Consider the following 14,766-nt stretch of genomic DNA (forward strand, 5'->3'; position numbering starts at 1 on the left):
AAAGGTTCAGACGACAATCACCAGTGACAACTAGAGACTCACCCGCTGTAACATGCAAAAAACTTTGTTCGGACTTCGGAGTGGCTACAGAAAAAAAGAGACTGCAACCGGACCCATGCGAAAACAAGGGCACATATCGGAAGGACATTACATGTAGTCACGCAATGCTGACGTTGTTAACATTAACAATTTGAGAACAAAGTATAATTTGCACGGTTTTGTGTGATGATAAGCGATTTTTTGATTCAATCAGCGCGATTTACTGCAATGTCAGAACCAGAACAAAAGTGGATGTTTCTTACTAGTTCAGATGACATTTTCCGGTGAAAATTCTTATGTTGGTCATACTTCCAAAAAGAATAATCTGTGATTCTGAATGCCATTATCCGCACCGGCGCGGTGATTGACAGCTGCACACTCTCCTCAAACATTGTGTTCATCCGCGCTGTGCCGTGTCGAAGTACAACTCATGTAGAGTTAATAATTCCGCGAATGACTGCAATTGCAGATTTCGAACAGAGATGGCGACAAAGAGGAAAAACTGCGGACTGCAAGCTTTAAATGAGATTAAGGCTTGTTTTAATAAATGTATGTAAATTAGTGCTGTCAATCGATTAAAGGTGCCCTAGAATGTTTTTTTATATTATTTTATAATGTTTCCTGGGTTGCCCTTATAATGTTAGTATGTTTTTTAGATCAAAAATAGTCATAATTTAGAAATAAAAGGCATTTTTCCTAGCCTGATTTTAGTCTCTGATTTTAACGCTCTGTTTGAAGGGGCGTGTCTGCTGTGTGTAACCAGCCTCTGCTGTGATTGGCTGACATGCTTGCATATGAAACAGCTATGTATTACATGTGAAACTCTCTCGAATACTTTTACTACAGCTATTATACATTTTACTATTACAGCTATCGAGATTAACGAATCGTGAGATGTTTTTAAAGTATTTAGATCTATTCCCATCACATACAATGTTGCCGTGATGACTGAGCATTGAGCAAGCAGATCACAGTCTGTTGATCGCGAGCATGATGATCTTATCATTGCAATGCAGTTTCTGCACTCTCTCTAATGCTTTCACCAATGCAAACACGATCATGTAAATACAGTAAGAGCTTCGTTGTGCAGTAACGTGCGTCATTGAAGTCATAACGAGTTTGGCAAGTGTCCAGATAAACTCGCGCTGTGGAAAGATTGTTCTTTGATCGCTTTCTTTATATAATTTATTCACAATTTGAATAAGTTTTTTTTTCATCCTACTAAAAGAAACGATGTGACGTTGATATTTTAGCCACTGGCTTGACTTACTGATGCATAAACAGTATTGAACGATTTTGAGAGAAAGATTACCTGTCTGAACTTGAACAATTACACATCAGAAAGTGTTGCTTGGTAGCTCGATCCGAGGCCAGCTCTGTATTGGCCCAAGTTGAGGAAACAGTCGTCAGTGAAATTTCCAGAGAAAATAAAATTAACCCATTGTTTCTTCAGAGGCTCGGATGAAGGAAATAAAAAATACTTTTGTGTTCATGTGTACATCCAAACAGTGAGCAACTGCTATGCATCGGCTACGCAGTTCCGCCTGGCATTGAACATGGGCTGGCATATGCAAATTCTTGGAGTCGTACATATTAATGATCCCGACTGTTGCGTCACAGTCGGTGTTATGTGGAGATTCGCCTATTTTTCAGGGGTGTTTTTCAAAAACGAGATTTAAGTAAGAAGGAGAAAACAATGGTGTTTGAGACTCACTGTATGTCATGTCCATGTACTGAACTGTTGTTATTTAACTATGCCAAGATAAATTCAATTTCACATTCTAGGGCACCTTTAAAAAAAATTTACGAATTAATCGCACATTTTCTGTAATTAATCGCGATTAGGGTTAGCATAAAGTTTTAATTTACATTTAAAGTTTTTAATATATTTTTATATTGTAATAATTACACAGTTATTTCCAAATTACTGTAGAACAACATAAAGACGGGTATTCTAAATATTTGATCTAACAGGCGGGAAATATACAGAAATTGAGTAAAGTTATCGAACACTTCACAGTCTTCACTTCATAAATTATAACATAGATTAATCCTTATTAAAGCTACACAAGTTGTTCAGTCAAGAGCAGGGAGTGATTTTATCTGTCTTTTGTTCTTTGATTAACATTAATGACAGACAGCAACCGGTTTATTAGGCTGCTGTCACTTTAAGACTTTGCACACGATGTGGATCTGACACGTAACCGATGTCCTCACAACACTACTGTCATTTAAGACTTTATTTAACTCATTTAAGACTGTGCTTACGAGGATACTTTAAAAAGCAGGCATTTTGGCATATTTTTGTGTGTTTTTGTCCGTTCAAGCGCCAAAGAGAACTCAATGCGGCCGGCGCGCTGTCTGAAACGGCTTTTTGTGCACACAAGTCATGTGTGTGTCCGTCACACAGACAGGAGATTCACAGACGCGTCTTATCATGCGTCTTATCATGCTTGAATGGCACTTGAATGAATGATAGTGTGATCATATACTGTAGCACAGCCAAAGGATGATGGGAAAAAATGGATGCGGCTTTAATTGTTAAATATTTTTACAAAAAAAAAATTATAATCATGTGTTAACGCTTTCATTTTGACAGCCTTAATGTCATTGTTTTTAGTTTTTCTAATTTTAAATTAATTGTAGGTAATTGATTTCATTAAATGTGTTTTTTAAACTTTACATGGTTTTTACCCTTGACAGAGTAGCTGAAGGCAGAGTGAATGGAGAGATTAAGTCGGACCACGCCGCAAGCTCTCATATCCAATCAGAAGAGATAGGTAAGCTTCACTGATGGGTGAGATCCTTCAACACCTCAGATTTTACTCTGTTTTTGCTTAGTGCAGTGGTTCCCAAACGTGAGTATGTTAATTCTACTCCAACTTAAATAACATTTAAACCGAGCATGATTTCTAACAGGCAAAATGCCATAGAAGATCAAATACATGACATCCAATCAAATTACCTCCTGTCAAAACTAACTGCATCCACACAAGAAGCATGCATATAAGTTGCGAGCTGATATGCTTCCTTAGCAAATCTCGCTAAAATACTGCCGTTCTCAACCAATATACCTTTGTAAAAGTATTAGCACTTACTCGTATGAAGAACACATATAGACACAGACTGTGCAGAGAGTGATTTAAGACTCAAACTCTCTTCAGTACAAAAACATAGCCCTTGTGTTCTTGCTTTTAATATTGATAATTTCATACGAGCAAGAATGCAATTTTTCCCAAATATCCACATGATTGCAAATGTGGCATTGATTTCATACAACAAACAAAAGTGTAATAATAAGTGATATACAATTTTAACACAGTTTTGTATTGTTTGCTTTATTTTGCAACGAAAAAATAGTTCCAACGAAAGCCACAGCAAAAGTGTAACACAACGGTGTTTCGTGAACTAATCTGCGGATTCGAACGCGAATCGCGAGAGTCAATGATTCAATAACCCATTCATAAATTCAGCCACTTGCTTCATTACTGAATGAATAAATTACTCGATGGGTCACTCATTAAGACAGTGACTTACTGCTACCTACTGGTGGTTTTAGTTTCATATTTAAAAATATCACTTCGCTTTTACCATCATTGCATATTTATTGAACATTTTTTATTTAAACCATTATTTATTAAAGCTACACTGTGTGATTTTTACCCCCATCTAGCAGTGAAAAGGTATAGACCATCCAGTGAATATTAGTTTGTGTTCCTCTCAATTCCGATTTCGTTTTAACTCCTACGGTGGCCAATGTAGTCTAAGATTAACATGGCTTCCAGGTCGACCTCGTCCATGAGAGTTCCTTCAAGTGATGAGGTTATTTTAGAAAACTATTATAATTTGCAGTAATTTAATTTGTCAGGTAACATATAGGTTATTTATATGACATTCGACACGTTGCCATCGAGTGTTAAAACGCGAAAGGCGAAGCTTGAATTAACGGGTATGTCCCTCTTTGGCTAATGTACTTTCAAGATGGAGGGGCAACATGGCGACCGACATTAGAACCCCTTACCCGTATGTATTTTCAATGGCATATTATACACTCACGAGAATACTTTATTACTTGAACGAAGTAAATATACATTAACCTCTTAACCGTTGCCAGAGCGTCGGCGCACTGAAGCGTTTTTTTTTTTATTTAGTTCAAATATACTATCAGATTTAATGTTATACCTTGACAAACTATACATCATTAAAAAGATATAAGACTCAAGATTCAGTATTTGACCACTATTGTATTCTGAGAAACTTATAGTGACAGTTATGTCTTAATTTGTGTCAGGAGTTATGAAATGAAAAAAATGAGTCGATACCTTTAATATGAATTATGAGCGTCAGCCGGTCCATTCATAAAAAACACTCCGTGCTGTCGTCATGACAGCGATTCACAAAACAACGTCCCTGAGGGCTTTTAGCTCAACAATGTGCAGATGTGGAGAAATATTGATATATTCTCATAGATTCACATCATATTTCTATAGACAGGAATAATATTTATTGAATTTATACCCAAATGCGTCGATGTAATCATTATGATCGCTTCTTACTGAGATGTGCTGTGTTTTCCATTCATACCAATAGCATGGGGGCGCTATTATGTCCAATAAAAGTCCATATATGGATCATGAAGAAGACCCATAGTCATGTGACATTCCAGGACGTCACTGAGTGATACAGAAAGTAGCTGACAGAGATCGCTGTAACATGCAGATAAAGATGTTTTGAAGACAATAAACATGATTGCAATGATATTTGAGTTACCTGTGTTCTTCAAGCCATGCCAGGTATTTCATAATAATAGATTATATTTATAATGTAATGCTAATCGATATAGATTTCATCATCGTTCAGAACACTAAATAATACATTTTCTGTCGGATTTTTTTTTTATCTGAAGCCAAGTTAGATCACAGAAGATTATTTAAAACACTAGACTTGCGTTATATAGTAAGTTTGGAGCACAAACATGGTTTTAATCTCATAAATGGTCGTGTATTGATGGTGTGCTAAGCTAACATGCTAGCTAGCCCAGGTGCACCTGCTAACAGCAGTTATTGTTTTATGATTTTTTTCTAAATAGGAATGCTTACTGAAATGTTTCAGTGCATTTGATACCAGTTTCAAATATTTAGTGAGAACTTTGATAAAAGAAATTAGGGTTTGAAACCCTATGAATAGCCTGTGAATAGCCAGTCATTAGTAGCTATAATGCAGACAAAAGAAATGCATATTTAGAGCCATAATAACCAGTCTGGAGAGGTGTAAATGTGTGCAGGGGAGACTGACACTGAATGGGGCACCACAAAACAATAGAGACAATAGACTGAATAGATGACTCAGAAGATGACTAAACATCAGTTTGCTAATAGAGTCTAATCAAAATAAAGTAATTTGACATGATCTTGAAAAACATTTAACTAAATACAGATTTTTATACTTATCATTTTCAGATTTTAAATATAAAATGGTCAGACATGTGGCTTTAGCTGCAGTGCATTTCTAGATTGCTCCAGGGCCAACTTCAATTTTATTTTCATGAAGATGTTTCATAAAAATAAATTTCTAATAACTTTACAAAACTTTGAAGCTATTTAAAATTGTTTTTTTCATTATGACAATAATTAATTCTACATTTACAATAAACAACCAGGTGTCAGCTTTCAAATGAGATCATACTTGTGCTTTTAGTGCAAAGGGTTCATGAACTGTATCTGTTTCAGTTTGGGTATGTCATTTCTGGGGATTTTTCAAAAGTGGGCTTGAAGCTTAACAGGTTAATGAGCACATATATTTTTGAAAGAACTAAGTGTTTTTAGCTAAGAATAAACTAAAAAAGTTACACAGTGTAGCTTTAAGTAAAAAAATGCACTGGAAAATCAATTTAAATGGGCAATTATTGTCCCTTAATGGAAAAGGTGTAGAAGGATGTTAAATGCCTCTGGGGGTACGACACTGTGAAAAGTTTGGGAACCACTGCCTCAGTGAACTTTATGCAATTGTTATTCATACTTTAATTTCAGAATGACTCATTTTGGCAGCTTAATTTCAATAAATGCTCTGGTTGGACTGAAGTTTTGAGTTCTGAAATTTACAGTAGTACAATGAACTCTTAAATCTCAGTAATTCTCAGGAAAATTTGATTCCTCATGACACAATCCCTATAAAAAGTCATAAGAAAGCAGTTTGATGGGCTATGTATTCCAGTAAAACTCTAGTAACTAAATAAAAGGCTTCGATGCATGACTTTGTTTTCTCTTTTTGTAGAGCCCCTGGTGGAAAAGACAGAAGAGGCAATTCAGCCGCCTGAAAGTGTCCCTGTTCTGGAAAAGGTGTCTGTGAACACCACAGAGAAGCCTGCATCTTTGATCAACACGCTTCAGACATCTGAATGCGGCATCCAGACTTTGCAAGCCCAGTTCTTTGATTCAGACACGGTTGCGGCTTCCCCTGAGCCCAGCCGTTCATCTCGCTCTGAGAACCAGATGCCTGAAACCATCCCCAATACTGTCAACTTCACTCACACCGAGACCCACATGCAGGCAGAACCGCAAACACCTACTAAGCCATCGAGCTTATGCACTGAACCCTCCATGCCCCCGTCTACATCCTCAATAAAGCGAGACATAGCCACTTCCACAGAAGAGCTGCAAGTTCCTGAACCACAAGCACCTGCGATCCAACCATCTAAGGACTTGACATCTACACCAGCCTCTAAAGCAGGAAGCGTCCAGTATATTGTAGATGCCGAACCCAAACCAAAACCATCAAATGAGCTCACCCGTGAATACACGCCCAAAGTCGGCATGACCACCTACACCATCGTGCCTCAGAAATCTCTAGAAAAGCTCCGTTTCTTTGAGGTAGAGTTGACTCTGGAGCCGAGTGTGGACTGCAAACCTGAAGCAAAGTCTGCCTCCAATGGCACGGTTGCTCTTAGGGGCCATCAGAACGTCTTTGCGCAAACTAGTCCTTGTACATCACCTCCAGCAACCGCTTCGTCCCCAGTAGTAGAAGGAGCCGAATCCGCAGTCAAAGACAAGAAAGTTCCACCTGCAACAAGACCCAAACCAGCCTCTTTCCGCCTGCCGCAGCACAAGCGATCGCCCGGGGACTACGTGATCTCCGCGGTCGTACGCAGAGCGAGCATCGGCAGTAGCAGTAGCAACAGTAGCTGCGGTAGCAGTCCTGCAACCCGTCCAAAAGAAGCCACGGGTGGCCCGCAGTTAGATGCATTTGTTGCGCCGGACATCTTCCCTCCTCCACCACCACCAGTCCAATGGGAAGATGAGGAAAGTGCAAGAGCGAGTGATAAACCTTTACCTCAGAATACAGCGGTTGACGGTCCACGGCCCAAATCTTCACGATTTCCACCGTTGTCCTTTCTGCCCCATCAGAAGAGTCTTCCCACTAACCCCACACCTTCACTGAGTTTGGAGAAGTTGAGAAGCTTTGCTGCGCCCAAACCGTACTTGCCCAAATCGCCTTCTCGCTTCGCTCAGGCCGTGTCCTCTGCGGTGAAGAGGACCCATTCTCTGTCCCATCATGCCCTGGGGGAGTCACCACGCACACATCCTCTCACAACACAGAGATCCATTAGAGAATCGCCAGAGTCGCCGACGAGCACTGTGAGTACAACCTCAACCTCCACAGTTTGTTGGTTTTTGGGTGAATCTTTTTCGATAATAATTTTTGAATTATTATTATAGATTCCTATTACTGTATTACAGATCAGAATCATTGAACAGGTTCCGTTTGTGCTATTTCTTAAATAATTGGTCTATTTAGACATACATTAGATCAGGGGTCTCAAACTCAACTTAACTGGGGGCCGCTGGAGGTAGAGTCGGGGTCAGGCTGGGCCGCATCAAGTATTCCACAAAAAATAGTATTCAAGTATTCCAAAAAAGGAGCACAACTGATCCAATCTTCTCAATATTTATTATTAACGTTTCTTCTGAACTGTTCCTCTGAATTTGAACATTCCTTTCTGTACATGATTGGTTCTTCATGAGCTGTCCTTCTGACAGTTGAAGTTCATTTTACAAACTTTCTTTGTCTTTTCCCTATAACACATATTTGTGATATTTATATTTGCTTATGTCCTTTTTATTTTCTTTATACAACACAATAATGATATTGAATGTTTTTTTTTTTTTGGAAGGCACATTTCCTTTTATTATACTTAGAAAAACCATTATTGCTTTTGAAATACAAATATTTGCAGTCATGTCTGCCCGTCTTTTTCTTTTCTACACATAGAAAATGTTTTCTACACATGTATAGTGTCTCAGGCAAATTACTGACTTTGCACAAATCAAAGCAAACTTTCTTATCGACCTGTTGGACACATATTACAAGCTCAAAATGAGTATTCTCACATTGTTTTAGAGCTGCCAGCTCGTGGCTGATTGGTGGTAGCTCGCCAAAGGGCCTGTTTACATATCTCGCTCACATATTTTGCGCGCTCAAGTTCATTATTTCAAATGTAGGCGCGCGGAAAGCGCGCTCATAATCGAAGCGACGCGCTCATTTTTCCCAGGCGCAGTAAGTTTGTACTTCGCGGTTGTCTATGACAACTATTGAGAACAAACCCACCGTAAGCTGTCACGAGACTATCTATGGTAGCCCATAGGGGATAAAAAAAATAATCTTTTTTTTAAACGTGGCACACGCAACGACGGCCGCACTAACATTAAACTTTAATGCCAAGTACGGGGCCGCGAGTTTGAGACCACTGCATTAGATAGACATGCTTGGCGGTTGCGTTTCATTTTGCTGTTTTTTTAAAGTTAAAATAAGTAAATATACATAAATGTTTATTTCTGTTGCACTCTGTCTACTGTTTTTTTTTTTTTTTTATTAAAAAATACTTACTGTTTGTTGTGCTGATGCAATAGCCAATCAGATTACTGGAAGGCACCCAAAATGTCACCGTAACAGATTGCAAAATTAAAAACGAGGCCCCATGTACAGGATATAAAATGGATCATGAAAAAAATGTAAAATAGAATAGAATATCTCATGTCTTTTTGTTGATTTGGGTGTAAAATATGGCCATGTCATGTCTGTGTCTTATAGATTTGATAAGATTCACTCAAAAACTACCATGTGTGTATGAAGCATGCAGTGAGCCGGGTGTTTCTGCTATCAGTACTTGGCTCACCTTTTGTATCCTCATTGTACAACAGTTGTGGTGTAAGTAAATAATCTATTGTGAAATACACCCAGTTTAAACTGGCGCTGGTAAATTAATACTGGGAGTTGGATGACAGTCATTGTGATGGCTGTGTGTGCACTCAATGTATTGACGCACACGGCTCATTAATCTATGTCCCGGATTGACCTGTCTTTTCGTCTTTTGTTGTTGTGTCGCTGGGGTCAACTGTGAGCGTGTTTAGTGATGCAGGGCCCTGTGTGTGCAGTCAGCGTGTACAATATATGCTTGCCCCTCAGTCTCGAGGAAAAGCTTTTGTTTGCTGATGGGTTTAAATAAGTTTTAAGATCATGTGAAACATTTATGAGAAGATTCAGTCAAGTGTGTCTAAACTTGTGACTGACGGTGTGTGTAAATAACGTTGTTTATGACAACGCGTTATGTTTGTGCATATAAATGAAAATGATCAAAATATAATTATTCCTGTGCAAGACATGACTTGGTTATTTAAATGTAAATAAACTAATACTTGTATTTAGCAAAGGCACTTTAAATTGTAGTGACAGTAAAGACATTTACAATGTTACAAAATATTTTTGTTTAAAATATTTGCTGTTCTTTTGAGCTTTCTGAGGGGAAAAAAAGATCATAGTTTCCTGAAAATTCAGATTTGCATCACAGAAATACATTATATTTTAAAATATATTCAAATAGAAAATGTGTTATTGTGAATTGTAATATTATTTCACAAATTAATACTATTTTTTACAGTATTTTTGATTAAATAAATGTAGCCTTGGTGAGTAGAAGAGACTTATTTCAAAAGCACAAAAAATAATCCGTGACCCCAAACTTTGGAACAGTAATGTAATTCACAAAAGGGGGAACATTTTTATTTTAAAATCATATTTAGTTAAACCGTTGTTATTGTTAATGCTAATAATATTTAATGAAATACATTTTTTTCAGCCATTTTGCCCTCCTTCATTTTCAAACTAGTGCATATTTACACGGAGTGTAAATGCATTATTTTATGCACATGCATGTGTGTGTGTGTGTGAGTGAGTGTAGTCTTTGTAATGTATGTGTGAGTGTCTGTCAGAAGGACTACAGTGGAACGGTCTATCCTGTGTCTTCTTCATGCGATTTATGCGCGTGACGCAGAACCAGCAGTGTCTCTTTTCTCGGACCCCGTGCCTGCCTAGTGCGCATCATGCTCAGTGTGTATTGTGTGTTTTCTTCTCCCCCTGTGGACCACAGGTGACAGACAATAGAGAAGGAGGCACAGAGAGATCCAGAGAGGCCCCATCACACACAGCAGAGCCGAGCTCGTCCCGGGATGCAGGCATGGGAACATGTAAGATTGGAAATACTCAAGCGTCACCAGTGAGTGAATCTAACTCTAGATCTAACCATCACAGAACCACTTAGAAACCCTGATAAAACAGTAACCTTCACTTTAAAGTAGGGGTGTTACGACACCCTCGTGTCACGATCTGATACATATCACGATATGATATTATTATGATACTCTCCAAGACATATTATAAAAGATTAACAAAAAATGTCCTACATTTTATATTACATTGTGTGTTAAAATGAATAGGCTTGGACTTTGTGCTGGTAACCCAATGCACAGGACAATAGAGACACCAGTGATTCTGAAGCTGAACACAGAATTATTTTAGACGAATATGCTTGCGCTCTTTCACTGACTTGATATATTTAAAATAATGTAAGCCGAAATAATCAGACATTTGGCATTATCAGGACCCACAAATATTCCCCCATTGCATTATTAAACATTATATTCAACATTTATATTTAGTAGTTTAATGTCGTACTGACACTACAACTCTGAAAACTTCATTTTTTCACGATATCCACGTTACAAATTGATTCATTTTTGTATTGCGATATATTGTGACGCCCCTACGTTAAAGGTCCTTTATTTACCACACCATCAATAACTGACAATCTATGACGAATCATTTATAAAAGTTCTTTGTTCATTGTAAAGTTTGTTTGTGATGTTTTTGTGTCCACAGGGGTCTGAAGCATCTTTAGCACCGTCTCCTTCATTGATGGGAATATCGGATTCGGAAGTCTTTCATTCAGCGGAGGAATGAAGCATTTCGACATGCCTTATTGGCACAATTCTCAAACATTCTGCAGGTCATGAGGAAATCGTCTGTCTTCAGATTGTTTTTTCTTTTTGCAGTTATTAGAATATCATGATTTTTAGGTGTCTCACAAATCAGAAGACTTTCTGTACTTTTTATCTGGATCCGGACAGAACTGCGTGGAGCGCAGTGTTTCCCTTTCACCTTTAACAGTGTGTGCTGTATCTTTTTTTTTTCTTTTCCTCGTTTTTTCTTCACACAGCAGTTTTTTTATTAGTCACAACATGCCTTAAATATAATATCAAATGAATATAAACACTTAATAGTGACCATATTACATCTTTCAAGCTCCTAAAAGGACAAAAAGGAATTTATTTTCATTTTTTGAGCGAATTATTCTTGTAATAAAAAATGAATTATGATTGTTCAAATAGCGTGGAGACGAACTATAGTTTTAATTTATTCTTCAGGTGGACAATTCCGTTTTTGTTCTTTCGTTATCTGTTACACTATTTCCCCCCTCAATAAAGATAACAGAGATCCTCATAATGTTATCATATATTAAAAAATTTATTTTTGTGTTGTTTCTTGAATTTGTAAATAGGCAGATGTGAAAGAAAATGCTCTGATCTATTTTTAGGCCTAATTTTGTTTAAATTATTATAGATTTGATTTATGTAATTATTAGCCAATACAAATGGTACTGAAACGTCTTCAGTCACACCTTAATCCCTTGCCAAGCATTAGTACAGACTGTATCGTTAATTATGGGCTGCAATTATAGTATGTTTAAATAATAATATGCTATGACATTGAACAGTTTTCTGGATCCCACAACAACAGAGCTGTTGCCAACACTGGGCTTTTCATTCATTCTGAGGAGAAAACTGCTGTATCATTTCAATTCAACTCTCCTCTCTTTTCTGTATTAAAGTATAACTGACTTTTAAAGTTTGTATCCTCTGATTGTGTTATTTTGTTCTGTTTTTGATGCTGTGTAAGGATGTCACGGGTGTGATAAGTCTTATTTCCGCCATGTAGTGAACACTATAAAGTAGTTGTGTTTACTTACAGGGATCAATTACAGCAATCCGACACTGACTTGACTGACACTTTATTATGTTTATATTATTATATATATTTGTGTCCTTCTGCTGTTTTAAAGGCGCAGAGACATTCATAGAAGAATGAGGTACTTTAGTGATGTTTCTGTTCTGTTCAGTGGAGGATATTGTCAGTTGGTCATCAATAAAGGTTTAGTGCAGTGTGGAGGAACATGCCATTCAGAATCTTCTCCATCAGTAGGTACAACATTAATAAAGAAACAGATTATTCTCATCTCAGATATTATTCTGATCGTGTGTGACGATCCAAAAGGCATCTGTTGAAGAAAATATTCCCTTTCTTTCTTTCTCTGCAGTTTCCCCATTTTTTCTTATATTTCTTTTTTCAGACCTTTGTCTCACAGTGTCTTATTTTTTTCCTTGCATTTCTTCATCTTTCATTCTTTTAGCTGCATGCAAATTTTTTTATTTTCATTTCTTGCATTTTCTTCATCTTTATTTTCTTGCATTTTCATCCCTTGCATTTTTGGTCTTGCAATTTATTCATTTTTCTTTTCTTGCATAATCTTCATCTTTCATTCTTTCATTTCCATATACATTATATCTTTTTTATTGCTTACTTACCTTTTCTTCACTTACTTGCTTTTTTCACATTTCATCTCTTTTCTGTCTTGCACTTTCTTCATTCTTTTCTTACATTTTCTAATCTTTCATTCTTTTAGCTGCATTTAAAAAAAAAAAAAATCTCTTGCATTTACTTCCGCTTTCTTTTCTTGCGTAAATGAAAGGGGATTAAAAAAAAAAACATTTTTCATCCCCTTGCATTTTCGGTCTTGCAATTTATTCATCTTTTCTTACATTTTCTTCATCTTTCATGTACATTTATTTAATTTTTATTAATCTTGCATTTCTTCAACTTTCATTTTTCACATTTTAACCTTTCGTCTCTGCCTTGCAATTTCTTTATTCTCTACTTACATTTTCTTTATCTTTCTTTAAAAGATCTTTTCTGCTTTCCCCTAATCTTTCTTGCATTTCCTTTTAGCTTTTCTTGTATTTTCTTCATCTCTTTCTTGGATTTTACCTCTTGCTTTATTGTCATTTTTTTCTTTCTGTCTCTGCTCTCTCTCTCTCTCTCTCTCTTTAGACGAGCACATCAGATTGCATCCTCGCACTTCGTGCGTGTGTGTGTGTGTGTGTGTGTGTGTGTGTGTGTGTGTGTGTTTCTCCTCTCAGGCAGCTCAGTATCGTGACGTCGCGTTTGGAGCCGCAGGAGCGCCGCGCGGAGCAGAAGCAGGTACAGAGCCAGAGAACACACACACACACATCACATGACTGTACGAGCACAACGCCTTTAAATGCGACACTAAAGTGCGGTCTGAGGGATCTTAGGTTTGGCAGGGACACGCTTTAACACGGTACAGTAACACACTGTACTGTACTGTACTGTAGTATGTGAAATATGCACATGTCAGCAAAACAACTACTCGCGCCCACAGCTGCTGTTCTGGACGAGAGAAGACTCGTAAGTGTCATTTAACATTACTTTAAGGACTACATGATTTTGTGCAATGAGATATAGCTATGCGTTTATAGCCTATGTGTCACGCTTTTTTTTATAAACAAACTCTTAATTAATATACAGGAGTTATTTCAGGATTTTCCCTTTTACTAAGTCAGATCAATTAAGGAATCCTGTCAGTCATTATTACAATAAGTTGTGCCATTTACCAGGCCTATTTACATTTATAGCAATATGCTATTTAGTTGCATATTTATTTTAATGCATGCTGCACATTTACTGTATTTTATTTGAACAGTTTGGAGTTTTATTAGAAGATAAAGTGCTCTGAGGTAAAAGTGGCCCTTGAACTACCGCCACCTTCTGGTCAGAGAGAGAAGTGCAGGCGATGATTTAAAGGGACCGTTCACACACAAAAAGGAAACTGTCCTCATTTATTTATAGTTTCTTTTTTCTTTTGAACACAAAAGAAGATATGTTAAAGAATGTTGGTAACCAGACAGTTGATGGTAGCCACTGACGTCCATAGTATTATTTTTTCTACTAAAAAAAGGGTTACCAACAGTCTTCAAAATATCTTCTTTTGTGTTCAAAAGAAGAAAGAAACTCATACAGGTTTGGAACAACTTGAGGGTAAGTAAGTGATTTTAATTTTTAAGATACCCTAACATTAACCCTAACCCTGTCAGTCAATATTCATACCAGTTTCTGAAGAATCTAGATTTGCATATCTTGAATGAAATAGCAGTGTTGTGAAGCAGCAAAAGTGTGTCAAAGGTTATTTATTTATTTATGTTCCTAATGAGTAATTGATAAGGGACATTTTTAACATGATATTTTAAATAAGAGGCCTAA

The 14,766-nt window shown here is 37.1% G+C and overlaps 2 protein-coding genes across 6 annotated transcripts in view; both read left to right on the plus strand.

Annotated features, from left to right (window-relative positions):
- Positions 1–11,350, plus strand: part of cobll1b (cordon-bleu WH2 repeat protein-like 1b) — a 64,404-nt gene extending 53,054 nt beyond the window's left edge. For 2 of the 4 annotated variants that reach the window (XM_056236119.1, XM_056236121.1), the window contains 4 exons: positions 2,743–2,819; positions 6,313–7,673; positions 10,463–10,588; positions 11,251–11,344. In XM_056236119.1, the coding sequence (XP_056092094.1) occupies positions 2,743–2,819; positions 6,313–7,673; positions 10,463–10,588; positions 11,251–11,331 (1,645 nt within the window). In that variant the 3' untranslated portion in view covers positions 11,332–11,344. Of the gene's footprint in view, positions 1–2,742; positions 2,820–6,312; positions 7,674–10,462; positions 10,589–11,250 lie in introns of all 4 variants that reach the window. The other 2 variants (XM_056236118.1, XM_056236120.1) reach the window with 2 other exon arrangements.
- A 2,280-nt stretch (positions 11,351–13,630) lies between these two features.
- grb14 (growth factor receptor-bound protein 14) overlaps positions 13,631–14,766 on the plus strand; it is a 114,529-nt gene continuing 113,393 nt past the window's right edge. The window contains exon 1 of one of the 2 annotated variants that reach the window (XM_056236127.1): positions 13,631–13,686. The gene's annotated coding sequence lies outside the window, so the exon portion shown is untranslated. Of the gene's footprint in view, positions 13,687–13,711; positions 13,915–14,766 lie in introns of those variants that run through there. The other variant, XM_056236126.1, reaches the window with a different exon arrangement.

This window comes from Rhinichthys klamathensis, unplaced genomic scaffold, assembly GCF_029890125.1.
Source record: "Rhinichthys klamathensis goyatoka isolate OS25496 unplaced genomic scaffold, OSU_Roscu_1.1 h1tg000439l_1, whole genome shotgun sequence".
In the NCBI taxonomy this organism is placed as follows: domain Eukaryota; kingdom Metazoa; phylum Chordata; class Actinopteri; order Cypriniformes; family Leuciscidae; genus Rhinichthys; species Rhinichthys klamathensis.